General features: G+C 43.0%; 1 protein-coding gene across 2 annotated transcripts in view; it reads right to left on the bottom strand.

Moving 5' to 3' along the window:
- LOC120997968 (probable cation-transporting ATPase 13A5) overlaps positions 1–22432 on the bottom strand; it is a 275887-nt gene that overhangs the window by 180096 nt on the left and 73359 nt on the right. For both annotated transcript variants that reach the window (XM_040428353.1, XM_040428354.1), the window contains exons 7-8: positions 21072–21206; positions 18879–18951 (exon numbers count right to left, since the gene is read on the bottom strand). In XM_040428353.1, the coding sequence (XP_040284287.1) occupies positions 18879–18951; positions 21072–21206 (208 nt within the window). The remainder of the gene's footprint in view (positions 1–18878; positions 18952–21071; positions 21207–22432) is intronic.

Genomic DNA, 22432 nt, shown 5'->3' with positions numbered 1-22432 from the left:
CTGGGGGAATTTATCATAAGGGGAAGATTTTAAGTCAGTTTTTGCTTGAGTCTGTGTTGGAGTTCTTTATGCTACATTCAAATGTCTCATTTTACTTGATAAATTTGTCTTATCCTTAAACCTAACACTTTTTTCTAGAGAAGCTCCTCCAGTTTTTCTACTCCACTTTCCTCCTGGGGTGAGATTGCGACTTTTTTGTGACTTAAAAAAATAAAAAATAGTTTCAATAATAAAAATGCTGTGAAACTTATTAACATAACTAACCACACCCGCTTTTCCTCCCACAATACAAAACTGGAGTGAGCGATGTAAAAATGCAAAAAGTTGTGAGTACAAAAAAGTTACAAAATGTTGCATGATCGCTTAACTTTTGCACTTGCGAGTGCAAGAAGTCACAAAATCCCTATTTCTGTGACATTTTTATTCCAGAATTCTGGAGTAAAGGTATGATAAATCAGGGCCACTATTTATAAGAATGTTACTACAGGGAGTGCAGAATTATTAGGCAAGTTGTATTTTTGAGGATTAATTTTATTATTGAACAACAACCATGTTCTCAAGGAACCCAAAAAACTCATTAATATCAAAGCTGAATATTTTTGGAAGTAGTTTTTAGTTTGTTTTTAGTTTTAGCTATTTTAGGGGGATATCTGTGTGTGCAGGTGACTATTACTGTGCATAATTATTAGGCAACTTAACAAAAAACTAATATATACCCATTTCAATTATTTATTTTTACCAGTGAAACCAATATAACATCTCAACATTCACAAATATACATTTCTGACATTCAAAAACAAAACAAAAACAAATCAGTGACCAATATAGCCACCTTTGTTTGCAAGGACACTCAAAAGCCTGCCATCCACGGATTCTGTCAGTGTTTTGATCTGTTCACCATCAACATTGCGTGCAGCAGCAACCACAGCCTCCCAGACACTGTTCAGAGAGGTGTACTGTTTTCCCTCCTTGTAAATCTCACATTTGATGATGGACCACAGGTTCTCAATGGGGTTCAGATCAGGTGAACAAGGAGGCCATGTCATTCGATTTTCTTCTTTTATACCCTTTCTTGCCAGCCACGCTGTGGAGTACTTGGACGCGTGTGATGGAGCATTGTCCTGCATGAAAATCATGTTTTTCTTGAAGGATGCAGACTTCTTCCTGTACCACTGCTTGAAGAAGGTGTCTTCCAGAAACTGGCAGTAGGACTGGGAGTTGAGCTTGACTCCATCCTCAACCCGAAAAGGCCCCACAAGCTCATCTTTGATGATACCAGCCCAAACCAGTACTCCACCTCCACCTTGCTGGCGTCTGAGTCGGACTGGAGCTCTCTGCCCTTTACCAATCCAGCCACGGGCCCATCCATCTGGCCCATCAAGACTCACTCTCATTTCATCAGTCCATAAAACCTTAAAAAAATCAGTCTTGAGATATTTCTTGGCCCAGTCTTGACGTTTCAGCTTGTGTGTCTTGTTCAGTGGTGGTCGTCTTTCAGCCTTTCTTACCTTGGCCATGTCTCTGAGTATTGCACACCTTGTGCTTTTGGGCACTCCAGTGATGTTGCAGCTCTGAAATATGGCCAAACTGGTGGCAAGTGGCATCTTGGCAGCTGCACGCTTGACTTTTCTCAGTTCATGGGCAGTTATTTTGCGCCTTGGTTTTTCCACACGCTTCTTGCGACCCTGTTGACTATTTTGAATGAAACGCTTGATTGTTCGATGATCACGCTTCAGAAGCTTTGCAATTTTAAGAGTGCTGCATCCCTCTGCAAGATATCTCACTATTTTTGACTTTTCTGAGCCTGTCAAGTCCTTCTTTTGACCCATTTTGCCAAAGGAAAGGAAGTTGCCTAATAATTATGCACACCTAATATAGGGTGTTGATGTCATTAGACCACACCCCTTCTCATTACAGAGATGCACATCACCTAATATGCTTAATTGGTAGTAGGCTTTCGAGCCTATACAGCTTGGAGTAAGACAACATGCATAAAGAGGATGATGTGGTCAAAATACTCATTTGCCTAATAATTCTGCACTCCCTGTATTTCTGGATGAGAGGAGGAAAAATGGTAACAAAAACTGTAGACTGTGCTCCCTCAAGTTACAATATCAGTTGGTTCCAGGAAGACCATTGTATGTTGAAATCATTGTAATTGGAGTCCATAACTAAACTAGAAGATTTAAGAAAAATAAGCAGATAGATAAAGCAAGTCCTTACACATAACAGTCAGGAATAGATGCTGAAAGATGTAAACCACTTTCTATGATGACACTGGCTTCTTCAAGGTTTTGTAAAATACATGGTGTACCAGAAAAATAGCAAAAAAAATGCATTTTCCTTCACCTGTGTCCCAAAGTGTAGCTCATCCTGGCACAGGTAAAGAGCAGTACAGAACATGTAGCACTGCACGGTACTGTAAAGAGAAGCTACTAGACAACCAATAAAAGTGTTCTACCGGAGGAATAACCATATTGATAGGTTAGATGTGAGTCTGTGGCATTGTAAGTTGACTGTGATTTCAACTTATGATGAACATGACCCAGGAAAGACCAATGTATGCTGAAAATATTGTATCCTGAGGCCATTGTATCTTGAAGGATCACTGTATATGCATTTTGTAAAAAAAAAATATGAGTATAGTATGAGTAAGAACAAAGGTAGTTGTCCTTCATATTCTATTATATCCTTAGCCTTTGCTTAAAGGTAATCTGTCAGCTCACTCCCAAACAAGAGTAAAAGGTTAATAGTGTAAGTGATGCCAAGTCCAGTTATGTAATTTTTATCTTCATACTCACTTGCATTCTGAAGCAAGAGGACTCCTAAGCACATGCATATAATGGAGAACATTTTACCACTGGTTTGAAATTCAAGTGAGTATGAGTAAAAATTACATAATCAGACTAAGTTCCATTTACACTTTACACTACTTACTATATTTAAGGGGATGTTTCGGACCGCAAAACACTTGCGAACATGTGAATGGACCCTAAGAACGGAATTATTATACAGCAGATCATATGGCTCAAATAATTTAACTTTTATTGTTGCTGATTAAATTGTTAATGCTATGAGTTTAGTACATTTGGTTAGACGCTCTAAGACAGGCATGCTCAACCTGCGGCTCTCCAGCTGTTGTAAAACTACAACTCCCACAATGCCCTGGTGTAGGCTGATAGCTGTAGGCTGTTCGGGCATACTGGGAGTTGTAGTTTTGCAACAGCCGGAGGGCCGCAGGTTGAGCATGCCTGCTCTAAGTGATATCAATGCATTGTGCACTATGGGATAAAACAGTCAATGGTATGTTTATTTTACTACAAGAAGGTAGACACTTGAATGTAATATGCCTAGAAAAGTCTTTATAGTTCTGATCTGAGAAACTTGACTTACAAAGGTATAAACTGAATTGAACTTAAAGAAACAAACATGGGGATGGGCATGCGAGCGTCTGACGTTTGACACTAGGCTCCGTCCCCCCTTCCCCCTGCTCACTGGTCGTCCCATCTGCCCGCCCGCTGCCGTTGTGATGTGTCTGCTGGGGACGCCGTGGCTGATACCTGGGTGGTGAGTCTTCAGTGCAGAGGAGTGGAGGAGTAAAGGACCTGGTGACGCTTCGGTTGTGGAACTTGATGTCAGCTGGAGCGATTGAGAGCAGTATGCGGAGAAGGTTGCCTTGTGGAATTGCTTAACCCCCTTCCCGGGTGGCCCGACGCGGGATTCAACGCTATTAAGGGGCATCACTGGAGGTGAGCGGCTGTTCAGAGAGGAGCCCTGCCGATTTGGTGCCCCTTATCTTACAAATATAGAAGCCGCGTTATAGCCAAAAGGGGTGAAAAAAGAAAGGGGCTGGAAGCTGGTGAGGGGAGAGTGGAAATTGGAGGCTGTTTGGAAACTCTGCAGCATTTGTATGTGGGGATTGATCGTCCTTTGTGGAAGGAAAAAGGAAAAAGTGAGAGAAGAGGGAAAGAAAGAAGAAAAAAAAAGGGGTGAAGACATCTAGACGGTTGTGAAGTACAGTGTACAGTGACCGTTGTATATATATTTATACCTCTATTGTAATCCTGACCCTGACTCTAACCCTCTGTAGAAGTTCTCTCATGGGATTAACCCCTTCTAATTTCTCCAAACTCTCCCGGACTAACCAGGGACTAATCAATCCTAACCTAATCTAACCCCTCTCATGAAAGGTATCAGGCTGGCACCTGTCTCGTCGAATCTGTGGTTTCTCCATCTCCCCCTCTTTGAATAAATGTGTTCAGATTAAGAAACACAGATTTTTTGGAGTTATCTTATGTGACTACCTCTGGATAACAGGAAATGCGTCGATAATTTGTCTACTAGATTCCTTTTTTTCCTCTTATTATTAACATCTTTTGTCCTAAATAATTTTTCCTTTTTTTTTTCTCCCTAATAATACTAACAATATCTGGACTAAGGTGAAACGTATGGTTTTGTCTAATTGGACTGTTTGTTATAATATTTTAATATACTGCAAACTGTAGTTGTATTAGATGATATTAGATTTAATGTTTCTGATTAAGACAACTGTACCTCTGTACCTCTGAGATAATTGTCGGGGAATAGTTGTAATAGTGGTGAGCGGGGAAAGAGGAGGGAAAGAAAAAGGGAGAAAAGGGGGAGGGAAAGGGTTAAAAAAAAAAGCAAGTATAAAAATGCCCCCCAAGAAAAAGGAGGAACACCGCGGTCTTACTGGTGGTAGTGGTAGGAAATCAGTAACAGGGTTAGAGAGTGGGCCAAAACAACATGGTTTAAATAAATTTCTGATCCCTAACTCCACAGGTTCTAGTTCTCTACAGAAAGAAAAAAACTATAGATACAGAGACGCATGTTCTTACGCAGGAGAACGGGACGGTGGGTGGCGCAGGAGAGCAGGGAGCCCCTGTTGTACCCGCAGAGATGGATGTAAAAATGATAAAAGACGTATTTTGCACTGTCTCGAGGATGGAAAATGTAATGGGGAGTATAGTGACACAGATTGGGGCAGTGCAAACTGATGTCAGTGTAATACGTGATGAGTTGGAGAAAATAAGACAGCGATTACATGAGATGGAAAAAAGGATTCCCGCTCTGGAGCACTCTGTTGAGAAATTAGAGAAGGAGGTTGTATTTCTAAAACAGATAAATAATAAGATGGAACAAAAATTTATAAATCAAGAAGATAGATCGAGAAGAACAAATATAAGATGCGTAGGGATCCCAGAAAGGGAAGAAGGGGACAATTGTATAGAATTCATTGAGCGATGGATAAAGGAGAATTGTAAGGAGGGTACTCTCTCCCCCTTGTTCGCTATTGAAAGAGCACATAGGGTTCCAACAAAAAAGAGGGTCCCAGGGGATTACCCCAGACATATGTTGGTGAAATGCTTACTTGCTAAGGATCGAGATACAATATTGTCTGATGCTAGAACCTCTGAAAAATACCAGATACATGGTGAAAAGATAAGACTCTTCCCAGATTATTCAGCTGACACTAATGCACATAGAAAAGAGTTTATAACCATTAAGAAGCAGGTTTGAAGTATAGCTTGCTCTTTCCGGCAAAATTAAGGGTGGAATATAAAGGAAGGGTTGAATTCTTTCAGACACCGGTAGACGTTAACGAATGGGTGGACAGGATGGGTTTTTGAGGGGGAGGGTGGAGAGGGGGATAAGGAGCCATTATGCTAAGTAATGGAGCTGCCTCGACTGCTGATCAGCAGAGGGGGGGCTATTCAGAAGGGTGGGAGGGGGAGGTATCTTGGAGAAGAGAGAGAGGGGGTGTGGATTTATTTTATTTTTTTCTCCTCTTCCCTCTCTGCTAGATGGTTAAGATTCTTTCATTGAATGTAAGAGGTTTACGAGAGAGAATAAAGAGATACGCTATCTTTGAGTGGATAAAGAGGTTTTTGCCAGCCATCGTTTGCCTCCAAGAGACACACTTAGATAAAGAATCTTTAAGGTGGTTGGAGAAGAGATGGATAGTGGAAGGGTACCATTCGGTATACACTACTTATTCCAGAGGGGTCTCAATTTTGATACATGATAAGATTAAATTTGAGTGTGTTGCATACGAGGCGGATGACTGTGGTAGGTACCTCTCTTACAATGTAACATAGAAGAGGTTAAAATGGTAATCGCAAATATATATATTCCACCACCATATAAGCCAGAGGTGTTGTATGAGTTGCATAGATTCTTGTTGTATAGACAAGAATGTATAATGATTGCGATAGGAGACTACAATACCGTAATGGATCGATAGAATGTCTAGCAGAGGGGGAAGAAGACAAAATGTAGATTTGTTTAAACTGGCCTTGGAATTTAACTGGATTGATGTCTGGCATATCTGAACCCGGAAGAAACCATGTATTCCTGTTATTCTAAATCACATCAAATGTGGTCAAGAATAGATATGGTTTTGGGAAATAAAAATGTAATGTCCCAAAATAGGATTAAGATAAAGTATTTGCCTATGGCTTTATCCGATCATAGTGCTGTGGTAATGGAATTGGACTTGAACAGAAAGAAAAACTTGCCAATGTTTAAGTTTAATCCTCATTGGTTATTATTAATCTCAGATAAAGAAAGTATAATAGTGGAATGATTTTTTTTTTTTCCAGGAGAATAATAACTCCGCTAGTAGATTTATAGTTTGAGATACTGCCAAGGCATATTTAAGAGGATTGTTGTTTAAAAAGGTGAATTATTGGAAGAAAAGTACTAAAGAAAAAGGCAATTTACTGGAAAAATAATTAAAAGAAGCAAGACTAGTATTATAATGAACCCTACTGAAAATAATAGGAAGGAATGGGAGGAGGAATATGAAAAGCTAAAAATACATCAGTTAGAGAGAAGTAGGAAAGAATTGCTCTTCCAAGGGTTTCGGTTAGCCTCAGAGGGAGAAAAGGTTAGTAAAATTTTAGCGGGTATGGTAAAAATTCAGAGAGGGAAATCATGGATAGGGGCGATTAGAGACAATACGAACAAAATAGTTAGTTCACCTGAAGGAATTAAAAAAGTTTTTGCGGACTACTTTCAGGAACTTTATAAGTCTAGGGTACAATATTCAAAAATAGATTTGGACCTATACTTAGATCAGATTGCTCTGAGAGAGATATCTAAGGCCCAAAAGGAATATCTGGAAATAGAAATATCTATTTTAGAAATAAAGGAGGTTTTGGGTAAGGTGAAACCTGCAAAAATACCAGGGTGTGATGGACTCCCTTTCGAAATATATAAGACCTTTGCGCAGGTGTTAACACCAGAATTAAGAACAACACTGTGTGAGGCTCAAAAAATAGGTGACTTACCAGACTCCATGAAAGAAGCAATTATTACATTGATTCCAAAAAAGGGTAAAGAACAACTAGACCCTGGTTCATATAGACCAATATCTCTGTTAAACACGGACGTTAAAATTCTGGCAAAGGTTTTGGCAGGTAGGCTTTCTAAGGTGATTAAAGGTATAATCCATGAAGATCAGACAGGTTTTATACCCGGAAGAACGATTTATTCAAATATAAGAAGGTTGTACCTGAATATCGAAGCTAATAAAACAGAAATTGGTGAGAAAGCTATACCTTCACTGGATGCCCAAAAGGCATTTGACTGTATCGAGTGGGAGTATCTATGGGCAGTTTTGAAAAGGGTTGGCATAGGGGAGGGATTTATAAGATGGATTCAACTTATATATTCCAATCCGAGGTCTAGGGTGATGGTGGACGGGAGCTTGTCCCTGCCTCTTGCCCTTTACCGGGGCACTAGGCAGGGATGCCCTCTCTCCCCATTACTATTTGCTATTGCAATTGAGCCCTTGGCAAGTATGATATTTTATTATTTATGCACAACACTGGGGATCAGTTTAATAAAGTAATAGATATAATAGATATTTTTTTTTTTCTGGTTTAAATATTAATTGGGGGAAATCCCATATGATGTTATTAGGGAACGGGCATTCACAGAGGGACTCAAGGGTGCATGTGCTTCAGAAACACGAGAGTTTTAAATATTTAGGTATACAAATCTCCGGAAATATAGAAGAATATGAAAAGTTAAATGTACTCCCCTTAATAAAAGAACTTAGAACTAAAATACATATTTGGAAAAGATTACCGTTGTCAATTCAGGGTCGGGTAAACCTAATAAAAAAAAATTTTCTTCCAAAAATACTGTATGTCCTACAAAATGCCCCAATGAGGTTGCCGAAGAAGATTTTTAGGTTATTAGATAGTCTAATGGGGGATTTTATTTGGAAAGGTGCTATCCCTAGGATAAAGTAAGAAGTGCTTCAGCTCCCAGTAAGAGAGGGTGGATTAGCTGTTCCTAATTGTTTTTTTTTTTATTATTTAATAACACAATATAGTCAGATAAAAGGGAGTTTGAATGGTTTAGTGGGAAGGCAGGAATGAATAAAAATGGGTTGGAGAGGGAATTGAATCACTTAGGCCTCTTTCACACGGGCGTTGCGGGAAAAGGTGCGGGTGCGTTGCGGGAACATGCACGATTTTTCCGCGCGAGTGCAAAACATTGTAATGCGTTTGGAACTCGCGTGAGAAACATCGGCATGTTTGGTAACCAAACCCGAACTTCTTCACAGAAGTTTGGGTTAGGTGCTGGGTAGATTGTATTATTTTCCCTTATAACATTGTTATAAGGGAAAATAATAGCATTCTTAATACAGAATGCATAGTACAATAGTGCTGGAGGGGTTAAATAAAAAAAAAAAAAAATTAACTCACCCTAATCTACTTGCTCGCGCAGCCCGGCTTCTCTTCTGTCTTCTTCTTTGCTGTGTGCAGGAAAAGGACCTGTGGTGACGTCACTCCGGTCATCACATGGTCCATCACATGATCAATCAACATGGTAAAAGATCATGTGATGGACCATGTGATGACCGGAGTGACGTCACCACAGGTCCTTTTCCTGCACACAGCAAAAAAAAAAACAGAAGAGAAGCCGGCTGCGCGAGCAAGTGGATTAAGGTGAATTACATTTTTTTATTTTTTTTTTAACCCCTCCAGCGCTATTGTACTATGCATTCTGTATTAAGAATGCTATTATTTTCCCTCATAACCATGTTATAAGGGAAAATAGTAATGATCGGGTCTCCATCCCGATCGTCTCCTAGCAGCCGTGCGTGAAAATCGCACCGCATCCGCACTTGCTTGCAGATGCTTGCGATTTTCACGCAGCCCCATTCACTTCTATGGGGCCTGCATTGCGTGATAAACGCACAATATAGAGCATGCTGCGATATGGGATTTTGATGGAAGGAAAAAAAACGGATTACAATACTTGCTAGAGGAAAATGGGAAAAAGAGATTCTGTCTTTTACGGAAGAAAAATGGAAAGATGCTCTTAGAAGTTATACCATGGTGTCGGAAAGGGGCTCACATAAGATATCTCAGTTTCTTATAGTGCATAGGCTACACCGATCTCCTTGGGTGTTAAAGAGAATGGGTGTGAGAACTTCTAATAAGTGCCCAAAATGTAGGGGAGAGAACGCAGACCTTATACACTGTTTTTGGAGATGCCCCAAACTTTTTAGGTATTGGAAAGCAATTGCAGAGACTGTATTAGTATTTCTGGGTGTTCAAGTTTTTGAAGACCCAGTAGTTTGCATATTGGGGGCAACTGAACATCATGAAGTTAAATAAAGAGATACGACTGGTTTTGGGTAAAGTACTATTTCAAGCTAGACTCCTTATACTTAGGAAATGGGTAAATGGAGATCCCCTACAGTGGGACAGTGGCGAGAAGCAGTTGCTAATTTGATTAAAGTGGAACGGGTAACCGAGAAATATACTGAAAAAACTGAAAAAATTGATGAAATATGGAAAAAATGGTTATACTAGGGTCGGATGTTTGTGCTTTTTTTTTTTTTTTTTCTTCTTTTCCTCGTCCCTCTCTCTCTCTCTCTCCAAAGGGTGGGGGTAGGTATTTGGGGTAAAATGTTATTATATTATTCATTGGTGTAATATGGATTTTTGGACTTTTGTGATTTTGTATATGTTTTTATATAATTGAAATAAAAAAGAAGAGGAAAAAAAAAAAGAAACAAAAAGAAACAAACAATAGTGGTATTACATACCACATCATGTCTTCAGGATAAAGCCCACATAATGCCTCTGCAGCGAGCCCTTGAGGAGCCAGAGTGAATAATGAGAGTGGTAGTTGCTCTGACTACAGGTTGTGTCACAGTATTTTTTTTAGAAAGAAAAATGAAATTTGAACGCAGTACAATAAAATAATGCCCAACATTCTGGAGACAAATGACTACATTGGACCACAGCCTTACAGGTTTCACCTACAGACTAATAGATCAGGTTAAATATGCTAATCTGTGTTAAATAGAATTTTTTTGTTTTGAAGAAAAAAAGAGCACAAATAGAAACAGTCAAACTATATGTTTTCAGAGATGCTGCAAAATACGCTTATCTGTACACTTTTAAATGGTAGAAAAATTGCAACAAGTTTTTTTGTAATAAAAACAGTACACTATACACTGGTAGCGACAAATTAATGTGGAAAAGTGCACATTTATAAATGGCCAGATTGTACCTGTTTTTTTGACTAAGAATTACAGGCGCAATTAAACATCCTCTGCTATGAATACACTGTACACTTAAGCCTCTTTCACACGGGCAAGTTTTCCGCGCGGGTGCAATGCGTGAGTTGAACGCATTGCACCCGCACTGAATCTGGACCCATTCATTTCTATGGGGCTGTGCACATGAGCGGTGATTTTCACGCATCACTTGTGCGTTGCGTAAAAATCGCAGCATGCTCTATATTCTGCATTTTTCATGCAATGTAGGCCCCATAGAAGTGAATGGGGCTGAAAATCGCAAGCATCCGCAAGCAAGTGCGGATCTGGTGCGATTTCCACGCATGGTTGCTAGGAGACGATCGGGATGGGGACCCGATCATTATTATTTTCCCTTATAACATGGTTATAAGGGAAAATAATAGCATTCTTGATACAGAATGCTTAGTAAAATAGTGATAGAGGGGTTAAAAAAATAAAAATAAATTAACTCACCTCATCCACTTGTTCGCGCAGCCTGGCTTCTCTTCTGTCTTCTTCTTTGATGCCCAGGAGGAAAAGGACCTGTGGTGATGTCACTGCACTCATCACATGGTCCATCACATGATCCATCACCATGGTGATGGATCATGTGATGGACCATGTGATGAGCACAATGATGTCATCAAAGGTCCTTTACACAGGTCCTGAAGAAAGAAGAAAGAAGAGGAGATCCGCTACGCGACCAAGTGGATGGGGCGAGTTAAATTTGTTTATTAGTTTTAACCCCTCAATGGACATTTTACTTGCATTTTGTATTAAGAATGCTATTATTTTCCCTTATAACCATGTTATAAGGGAAAATAATAAAATCTACATAATACCTAACCCAAACTTCTGTGAAGAAGTCCGGGTTCGGGTCTGGGTACCAAACATGCCAATTTTTCTTACGCGCAGGGAAAAAGCATTAAAACGCTTTGCACTCGCGGGGAAAAATTGCGCATTTTACCGCAACGCACCACATCTTTTCCCGCACGTCACCCACAATGCCCGTGTGAACCCAGCCTTAATGACATATTAAAATGCGTACAATTGCACAATTATAAATAGTAGCAAGATTGCAACAGTTTTTTGGGAGTAACAATTAAATGTCTCTTTCTAAATATACATTGTACACTGGTATTGATGCACTAAAATGCACTAAATTGCGCAAGTGTAAATGGTAGCAAAACTGCAACAGTTTTTCTTGGCAACAGGGGTGGATTTGTTCAGCATATGCAGTGAAATATATGCTGCAGGCGGTGCCGGGAATTTGTCTATGAATCACTTATGAACTATAGAAGCTTTATGGTGGCAGCTGTGGCACAGATGTCACTGTTCTGTTACCATTACCTGATACACTGGACATACCTCCTGCTTGCCAGAAAAGGCTCTCATCCTCTGCCCATAAAGGACCATAAAGGCTCAGCATGCACACCCTAAACTTCCTTAGTCAATGGCTGGCGACCTTGAGTACAGTATTTCAATCCCCAGTGAGATGGTACCTCAGCAATAGGTTTCTTATTTCTAAGTTCCTATAAAATTAGTTCTTTCTGTTGTATGCCTGTGAGCTGACTTCTGTTTATTTTGACTCTTCACTGCCTGACTGGTCCCTGTTACAAGATTTGCCTTTACGATGCTTGCCCTGAGCTTGGACTTATTCCTGTATTGCATGAACTCTGCCATCCCTGATCTCAACCTGTCCCTGACTACAATTTTGTCTGACTCCAATGTGTCCTACACTGTTATAACTCATAGATGTTATCCTCACAGAAACTACTCCAAGAAGTAGCTCACCTACAATAATGTCTAAATCCCTGTATAGGGCTTAAAAGGTAAATACTTGGGTATTAATGCCCTTAGGATTAATCCTAAACCAAAAATCTGTTGGTTAACAAAGTGGTTTCACACCCACTGCTATAACATGAAGATTTGTAATATGTTTTTGGACAAGAAAATTACTAGCATATACAGAAATAAAGAGTACTGTCTTTTTAAATGATCTTTGACCAGCTTTAGAAGCTGCCCTCACTGTTGCACACCCATTTCCAGTACACTAACTGCCCCTATGCTCTCCCTACTAATAAAATCTGACTTTGTACCGAGTAATTTAATCTAGCTAACTAAATATATAACTACACTGTCCCTTTAAGACCTTAAAATCGCAAGCTGGTGTCTGTAATTGGTGCCTATCAGAGACATTGCAGACACAACCTATCACATCATTGGTTGAGCTCATAATGGCGTCTGTGTCACTGCAAAGCATTGTGGGCAAGTCATGTGATTATCTTTGCTCATCCTCCCTGCCCTGTTTCTCTCGCAAGTGTGAAATGGTGGGTACCGTTATGCGTGATTCGCCCAAAATGAATCCCAAAAATTTTGAGTCATATTGTATTTTGACATATTTTGGCATGTATCCAGCCATTCTATTGTTATAAGGATGTTTATGGACTTGTGTATCAATTTATTGATTACAGCTTTTTCCACAGCTACCAAGATCAAATGTATTATGTGTTTTCGCTATTTATCCATTGAGGTGATTTCTAAAGTTAGCTATAAACATAAGATTTATATCAGCCAAACATGGCAATTTTGATGGGACTGGCTGACCATCTAATATGTATGGGGACTTCCCAGGCATAACTTCCTGAGCTACTTGGGGAGATAACTGTGGCCAGAGATATAACTGGCCAAATAATCACTCAGCTGACAGCTAAAATGTTTGACCATCTTAAGCGTAAAAAATTAATGGCCTCAGATTATGTAAAAAGTTATGGCCAGACGGGGGGGCAGAGCCTTTAGGGGAGGCCATCATGACGGGGGGTTTGGTTCAGGGAGACCCCAGGTAATGGGTGATAGGCTGGGTTTAAAGGGGGTGGGTTCAGGGGGCTTTGGTAAGGGGGGATTGGGTGGTTTAAGTGTAGTGGGAGTGGTCAAAGGGTTAAATAGTGGTACCTGAGATGGAGCAGCTGGAGGCGACCATTAGCCAGCTGAGGGCAGCAGCCGAGGTCTGCGGTGCGGGATGGATCCAGGAGCAGGTGCAGCAGATGCTTCGGAGGGCGGCTGAGGCTCCAGCCGTGCCTCAGCCAATACTGAACCGGCCGCGGCGGGCCAGGTCGCCGGCGCGCTACAGCCCGCAGTCATCTCAACCCCCCCCGGGCTCAGCGCCGCAAACAGAGCCCCTCCAGGGGACCGCTTCCTCCAGTACTCCCCGGCATGGGAGGAATCCGAACTGTAGGCAGAGCCTGCGAGGTGGCCGGGCCCGGTCACCTCGGTCTTCTGGAATGGACGGTGTGGGAGCTGGACCGGGTGCGGGGGTCTCCAGCCCAGGATCGGAGGTAGAGACCCCCCAGCGTGTGCAGGACGTCGGGAGGAACGGGGCTGCTGCAGCTCCAACGGCATCCGGCAGCAGGCCCCTGTCTTCAGTATCCACGCTGCAGGGAGGAAGAAGCTCCGCCCCCTCTGAGCAAGCCCGGGAGGATGGAAGATCTGACATCTCTAGCCTGGGCATGGCTAGGGGACTGGATGAAGAGGCGACAACGCGGAGGATCGGTCTGCTGGAGTCAGGATCTCCGGCTGGTGGGGTCACAGCACCCAGGCAGCCAGGTGAGGCCTCATGGGGGACGTTAGCACAGGTAGTGGGGGGGCTGGGGCTGTTGGGGGGCCCCCGTTAGATCTTAGCAGGGGTTTAGGGCAGTTATTGAGGGGCTGGCGAGTTTGCTAGCAGGATGGGGTGTGGGGGGAACGTCTCCGTTGCCGGCGTGGGGTGTGTCCGGGCCCTCGGGTGGATCAGACATGGTCGGGGGGTCAGTTCGGGGGTTGAGTCCGCAGTGTCGTCGGTGCACACGCAGGCGGGGGGCGCGGCAGAGGAGCGGACGGTACGACTGGACGATAGGGCGAGAGGAGAGGTCTACGTATGTTTTGAAGGCCCATTGGGGGCGCATTTAAAACAGGAGGTGAGGGAGAAGATCTGGAGGGGGTAATATGTTGAAATTTTTTCGTTGCTCCCTCTGGATACATTTAACCTGGATAGGGTAAGAAGGAAGAGGAGGAGAAGCGGCGGTATCGCCTGATACCGCAGACCTTTGCAAACTGGTTGCAGGCGTTCGCGATATTGGCAAGTGTGATAGGGGAGAAGGCGTCGGAGTGCTGTTCGGCGCTGTTCTGCTATTTGGATGCAATTGGTGAGGCATATAGGGTATATGGGGGGATAGCGTGGTTGCGGTACGACGAACAGTTCAAGCAGCGGAAGGCGGTGCGTCCTGAGATAAAGTGGGATCATAAGGATATAGCCTTGTGGTTGAAGGTTACTGCGCAGGTTAGACAGGGCCAGTCCTTTTGGGGGGATTCAGGAGGCGGACGGCAGACCAACGTTGCATCAGCCTCAGCGAAGGGCCTTTGTTTCGCATTTAATGACGGAACCTGTAAAATCGGGGCTAAGTGTAAATTTAAGCACAAGTGCTCGGTCTGTGGGGGGTCACACGGTGCGGCGCGGTGCTTTAGGAGTAGCAGACAAAGGGGGGGGGGGAACTTCAATAGCAAAGGGGGAGCCGGTACGTCTGGGAAGGATGGGCCCGTTTCTAGACAGGTATCCGGATAGGGAAGCGGCGACGTTATTAAGGGAAGGGTTTTCGGTGGGGTTTAGAATCCCGTTTGTTCAGAATGAGGCGGAGTTGTCTAGAAGAAATTTGAGGTCAGCGTTGGAGCATCCAGAGGTAGTGGCAGAGAAACTTAGGAAGGAGGTCAGTCTCGGCAGGATGGCGGGCCCATTTTTGGACCCGCCATTGCCGAATTTGCGGGTGTCACCATTGGGGGTGGTTCCGAAGAAGGAGATGAATAAGTTTCAGCTTATTCATCATCTGTCTTTTCCAAAGGGCTCGTCGGTCAATGACGGTATAGACCCGGCCTTGTGCTCGGTGGTTTATACCTCATTTGATGCGGCAGTGCAGTGGGTTAAGAAATTTGGGAGAGGGGCGCTGCTAGCAAAGACTGACATTGAGGCAGCGTTTAGGTTGCTGCCGGTACATCCGGATTTTTTACATCTGTTGGGGTGTTTTTTGGGGGGGGGGGATTTTTTCGTAGATAGGTGTTTGCCTATGGGTTGTTCCCTGTCGTGCGCATACTTCGAGGCGTTTAGCTCGTTTTTGGAGTGGGCGGTGGCGGATTTGTCGGGTTGTGAATCTATCATTCATTACCTGGACGATTTTCTGTGTATTGGTCCCCCGGGTTCTAGAGTGTGCGCATTGTTGTTACATACGTTGGAGTCGCTGTTTGGGGGGTTTGGGGTCCTGTTGGCTAAAGACAAGACGGTTGGGCCGGTTACAGAGTTGAGTTTTTTGGGAATAGTGATTGACACAGACAGGATGGAATGTAGATTGCCCTTAGATAAATTAGTTGATTTGAAAGAAGAGTTAGCGAGGGCGTGTCGTTTAAAAAAATTGCAGTTGCGGGAGCTTCAGTCACTGCTTGGTAAGCTCAATTTCGCGTGCCGGATTATGCCCATGGGGATGGTATTTTGTAGAAGGTTGGCAATGGCAACGGCGGGAGTGGTTGCACCACAACATTACATTCGTTTAGGGAAAGAATTGAGAGCGGACTTGAAAGTGTGGAGTTCTTTTCTGTAAAGTTATAACGGTCACTCTCTATTCATGGGGGATGTGGTGAACTCGTTTGATTTTGAGTTGTTTTCGGACGCGGCGGGGAGCAAGGGTTTTGGGGTTTACTGCGGGGGGCAATGGTGTGCGGGAAGGTGGCCGGATAGCTGGGTTGAAAGAGGTTGGGTAAAAAATGTGGCATTGTTGGAACTTTTTTCCATTGTAGCGGCAGTGATATTGTGGGGAGAGGTTTTCCGGGACAGAAAGGTGCGGTTCCACTGTGATAACCTGGGGGTGGTGCAGGCGATAAATGGGTTGGCGGCCTCATCGGTTTTGGTGGTGCGGTTACTGCAACGGCTGATGTTGGAGTGTCTGTTGATCAATGCGTGGGTGGTGGCGGTTCATGTGCCAGGGGTTGACAACGGCATAGCTGACGCTCTTTCTCGTTCACAGTGGGACCGTTTTCGGCAGTTGGCACCAGACGCGGAAGAATTTGGGAGGGAGTGCCCGAGTTGTCTATGGGCGATACTGGAAGAACCGTAGCGGGTCTCATTCAGGCATCGCTGGCGGCCGGCACGTGGGTGATGTACTTGAAAGCGTGGAAGTACTGGGAGGATTGGTGCAGTAAGTTGGGGGTTGGGGACGGTGAGTTGGAGGTTCCGATGCTATTGTTTGTGGGTCACTGTAGAGAGGAGGGTTGGTCAGTGGCAAAAATGAACAGTTGCATGGCCGGGCTGGCGTTTGGGTTTAAGTGTAGGAAGTGGCAAGATGTGACGAAGTCATTTTTGGTGGTGCGGGCGTTGAAGGGGTGGCGTCGGGCCCGGGCGGGGGAAGATAGCAGGAGACCAGTGTCCTTTAGGTTATTGTTGAAGCTGGGGGAGCAGTTGGGGGAGGTTTGTAGTTCCGCCTCGGAGGGGCGGTTATTTAGGTTGGCCTTTTCATTGGCATTTTTTGGGGCTTTACGTTTGGGGGAGTTGGTTTGCCCGACGGTCCGGCGGGCGGGGGGGCTACAAAGGGCGGATGTGGAGTTGTTCCACGACAGGTTGGAATTCATCATTCGCCGCTATAAGACAGATGTGGAGGGACGGGGGCGGAGAGTAGTGCTGTTTTGTATTCCAGGTTGTGCTATGTGCCCGGTGCAGAGTCTTGCACCGGGCACATAGTTGGGGGGATAGGAGGAGCAGGATGTTGCCGTGGTTAGCGCACAGGGATGACTCCTTTTTGTCGCGTTTTAAGTTTTCAGCGATTTTTTCGAAATGTTTGGTTCGGCTGGGGTTGGGTCCTGAAGGGTTCTCGAGTCATTCCTTTAGAATCAGGGCGGCGACTGAAGCAGCGAGGTGGGGGTTGGGTGACGAGATCATAAAAAGGATTGGGCGATGGGAGTCTATTCGGTTTAAATCCTACATTCGCTTGAATAGTTTGTAAGGGAACGGTCTGGGGTCGAGTGGAAGGGCGGTTGCTGCTGAGATGTTATTACTGGTTTGTTCTTGGTTCCGTTCCGTGAGTTATTGCAGGGCATAAAATTTGATCTGTAGAGGATATGGGCGTTGTTCCCGCGGATGGTGACAGTCTGGTCTGATATAGTCCCAAGGATGGTGTGGAGGGGTGCCCGTTCAGTAGAGGGTGTGAACAGGGCAAGAGTCAAGGTGAACCGGGCAATGGGTCGATTTAATGGCCAGGAATGGGGCGGTGGCGGTGAGACACATGGAGCTTGAGAAGGGTGTGGGGGGGTTTTGGAGGTCTAAAGGGGTGCACTTAAATGCAGTCGGTTTGGACATGTGGAACCTAGCAATTCATTGAAGTGGCTTTGAGGTTATGGAGGGATGCACAGACTTAAGGCGGTCAAGTCTTCGCATCAGTGGCGGGGGGAGGTCCTTGAAGTTGGTCATATTCACAGAGGAGGATGCTGGGAGGGCTCCATGGTTGGGGCTGGACTCCCAGTGGTAGCAGATTTAAAAGGGGCCATTCAGTGGTGCTTCTGAGCTGGTGGACAACGGCTGGAGGCAAGATGACTCACCCGGTGGGGTATTTGCAGTTGTTTAGGGGCTTCAAGGACCTCCCCTCGGAGGGAATTGTTATTTAATATATTATGTTTTGTATGTTAATAAAAGACGGCTGCTGTGGCCGATTTATTCCAAACCCGGTGTCTGAATTTTCATTATGGAATGTTAGGGATAAGATACTGGGGGGAGGTAGCTTATCGGGGGGATGGGGAAAAGGAGGGTGACAGGGGTCGGACGGTAAGTAACCAATACCACCGTCATGATAGGTTGAATATTCTTGGAATGAATTCATGGATCTATCAAAGCTTCTGAAAAATTGGACATTAATTGCATACATTAATGCTATTTGCAGTGGTGATATTTCTAATTTGAGACGAGCAGACATACAACATGGTTTTTGTTGATTAGACAAGATAAAACTATGTCACCTTCGTTATGCCATCAAATGAAATGCTAGGATAATTAACATTAAGAAATCACAGAAACTATTTTCTATTCTCTGAATCTAGAATGACCGGTTTATCATTCTAAACATGTTTGATTTAACGTGTAATGTGCAGAAAATTACTACACCTTATATTGGAAGGGCCGATGAGCCAATTGCTATTGTAGACTATTGGAAACTATCATTTTTAATGAATCATACTTAAAAATTTTAAAAATAGCAAAAATAAAACAAAGGCTTACAGTAAAAGAAAGAAAAAAAAAACCTACCTCCATTCCTTTGAAGCACAGAAACCACTATGTTGTTGTGGGATGCCACCATATTATGTAGTTTAATAGAATGCTAAAAAATAAAAAGTGAAATACAAAAAAGATAAAATTAAAACAAAAAGAACAAAAACTTGCTATCAAGGAATATGAGGATCATTTATGAAGCTGAAATACGCCTATATTAGGTGTATTTCTGGCGCAGATTTCAATTTGATACTTTTCCTCGCTCACGCCGGGTCTAAAAAAGGGGGCGTGGCATGGGTGAGGAAGAGGACGGGATAGTGGGCCCGTCTCATTTACTATTTTCTGCATCTGCTTCAGGCGTAGAAAAAGGTCTAAATGTAAGACAGCTAGGTAGCTGTCTCCCATATAGAAGCAGCGCTGGATCTACCAAAGTTATGTAGAGGCCGGCTCCTCTTCATAACTCCAGCGGATCCACGACCAGTGCAGAGCTTTATTAAGACTTAATAAATGTACCCCTATATTCTTTTCCCAGTAAATTTTCTCTCATTCTACAACAATTCAAAAATTGGCAACATACTGCTTTCGACCATGTCCTAGTCTCCTTGACTTATAACATACTTATTTTACCTAAAAAAGAAAAACTGCAAATTGGGTGCTGAATATAATATTACTTAGCCCAATTGCAAATACAAACACAAAGAAAGCTGAGAGAATTTTTCCAAAAATGATAATAAGACATCCTCTGTTTGGAAGGCACTCAAATCCTTTCCATAAGTCAAAATGAAAAATGTAAATATCGGATCAACTAAAGAAAATCTTGAGACTATACAAGAAGTCACTTTCACTAGATCACATCCATCAATTAGATCTATTACAGTTTAAGGCTGGGTTCACACGGGTGAGATTTCCACTCGGGTGCAATGCGTGAGGTGAACGCATTGCACCCGCAATGAAGCCGGACCCATTCATTTCTATGGGGCTGTGCACATGAGCTGTGATTTTCACGCATCACTTGTGTGTTGCGTGAAAATCACAGCATGCTCTATATTGTGCGTTTTTCACGCAACGGAGGCTCCATAGAAGTGAATGGGGCTGCGTGAAAATCGCAAGCATCTGAAAAGCAAGTGCGGATGCGGTGCGATTTTCACGCATGGTTGCTAAGATGAAAGTCTATTCACTGTATTATTTTCCCTTATAACATGGTTATAAGGGAAAATAATAGCATTCTTTAATACAGAATGCTTAGTAGAAGGTCAATTGAGGGTTAAAAAAAATATATAAAATTAACTCACCTCCTCCAATTGATCGCGTAGCTGCCGGTCTCCTGTTCTTTCTTCAGGACCTGTCAAAGGACCTGTGGTGACATCACTGTGCTCATCACATGATACATCACATGATCCATCACCATGGTGATGGACCGTGTGATGAGCTCAGTGACGTCACCAGAGGTCCTTTGACAGGTCCTGAAGAAAGAACAGGAGACCGGCAGCTACACAATCAATTGGAGGAGGTGAATTGATTTTATTTATTTTTTTTAACCCTCAATTGACCTTCTACTAAGCATTCTGTATTATAGAATGTTATTATTTTCCCTTATAACATGTTATAAAATAATAAAAATTACAGAATACTGAACCCAAACACGAACTTCTGTGAAGAAGTCCGGGTTCGGGTCTGGGTACCAAAAATGCAGATTTTTCTCACACGTGTGCAAAACGCATTAAAACGCTTTGCATTTGCGGGGAAAAATCTTGCATGTTCCCGCAATGCACCCGCATCTTTTCCCGCAATGCCCGTGTGAACCCAGCCTAAGGGTTTATTCACACGACCGTATGGATTTGGTGGTCCGCAAAATATGGAACTGCAAAAAATCCAGATGACGTGCATGTGACGTCCATGTTGCACCCATGCGGATCCATTGTAATAATGCCTATCGTTGTCCGCAAAACGGACAAGAATAGGACATGTTATATCTTTTTTTGCCGGGCTATGGAATGGACATACTGTGTTCTGTCCGCATTTTTTGCAGAGCCATTGAAATGAAAGAGTCCGCAACCTATCAACTAAAAATGCGGAACAAAAAATAGGGTTGTGTGAATGGGGCCTAAAGTGAAGTATATAAACTCTGAGTTACCAGAAATGAGTCTCTATACCCATGCCGATAAGGCCACAAAATGTTTCTCATCGCAAACTTTAAATAGATTAAGAAAATAACATTAAAATCCTCACCTTTCTCAATAAATAAGTTGTTGAAAAAAGAGATATAATACTCAACAGTAATATGATTATGGAAAACTCTAAATAATTATTTACAAGCCAGATACTTATTGAGTAAACTGAAAAACCGTAAATTGGGTTTAATACCTGTAAAAAGAAAGAAATAGAAAATTATAGTACTATGTTATAAGGGAAAGATCTGCTCCTGTTCTGTGTTTAGAGATGCACCTGGTTTTGGCTCAAAACCACTGATGGAAATCACTGACGTGTGAATGAGACATGTGGTGCGTATCTTTAAAAGGGTTGTCCACTTTTTTTAGACCCTCCCACTGTCGCCAAACTCTCAGTGATGATCCATGCCGTTTAGTTCCAGCTCTGTTGCTTTGAAAGATACCAGTTCTGCAGGTGCCTGGTCTCCCAGCATCAACATTCATTTTCACGTGGGGCATGTGACCTCTGCAGTGAATGACTAGTAGCAGTCACATCACCCATGTGGAATATGACTGGGTCATGTGCTGCACAGGTGAGACATCACTGCTGCAGCCAGTAATATGCTGCAGAAATCATGTGCCCCATTTCAAACATAATGTTGATGCTGGGAGACCCAGAACTATCAGAGCCAGCGTCGGAGCAATGGAGTAGCGGGAATCATGTAAGTATTACTGTGGGTCTAGCCATATTTGGGGGTTTGAGAAATAGGTGGACAGCCCTTTTCAGGATGGTTGCAGACATACAGTAAGGTCCATAAATATTGGGACATCAACACAATTCTAAATTTTTTGGCTCTATACACCACCACAATGGATTTGAAATTAAACAAACTAGATGTATTTAACTGCAGACTGTCAGCTTTAATTTGAGGGTATTTACATCCAAATCAGGTGAACGGTGCAGGAATTGCAACAGTTTGCATATGAGCCTCCCACTAGTAATGGGACAGAATAATAATCATAAATCAAACTTTCACTTTTTAATACTTGGTTGCAAATCCTTTGCAGTCAGTTACAGCCTGAAGTCTGGAAGGCATAGACATCACCAGACGCTGGGTTTCATCCCTGGTGATGCTCTGCCAGGCCTCTACTGCAACTGTCTTCAGTTCCTGCTTGTTCTTGGGGAATTTTCCCTTCAGTTTTGTCTTCAGCAAGTGAAATGCATGCTCAATCAGATTCAGGTCAGGGGATTAACTTGGCCATTGCATAACATTCCACTTTTTTCCTGCTAATACAAGGCACTTACTAATGTTTTATTATTATCCATATTCCCTCCTTTGCTGGCTGGATTAATTTTTCCATCACATTATACACTTCTCGTTTCCATGGTTACGACCACCCTGCAATCCAGCAGCGGTGGCTGTGCTTGCACACTATAGGAAA

The sequence above is a fragment of the Bufo bufo genome, chromosome 4, assembly GCF_905171765.1.
Source record: "Bufo bufo chromosome 4, aBufBuf1.1, whole genome shotgun sequence".
NCBI classification, from domain to species: domain Eukaryota; kingdom Metazoa; phylum Chordata; class Amphibia; order Anura; family Bufonidae; genus Bufo; species Bufo bufo.
This window is presented reverse-complemented; position numbering and strand designations above follow the sequence as displayed.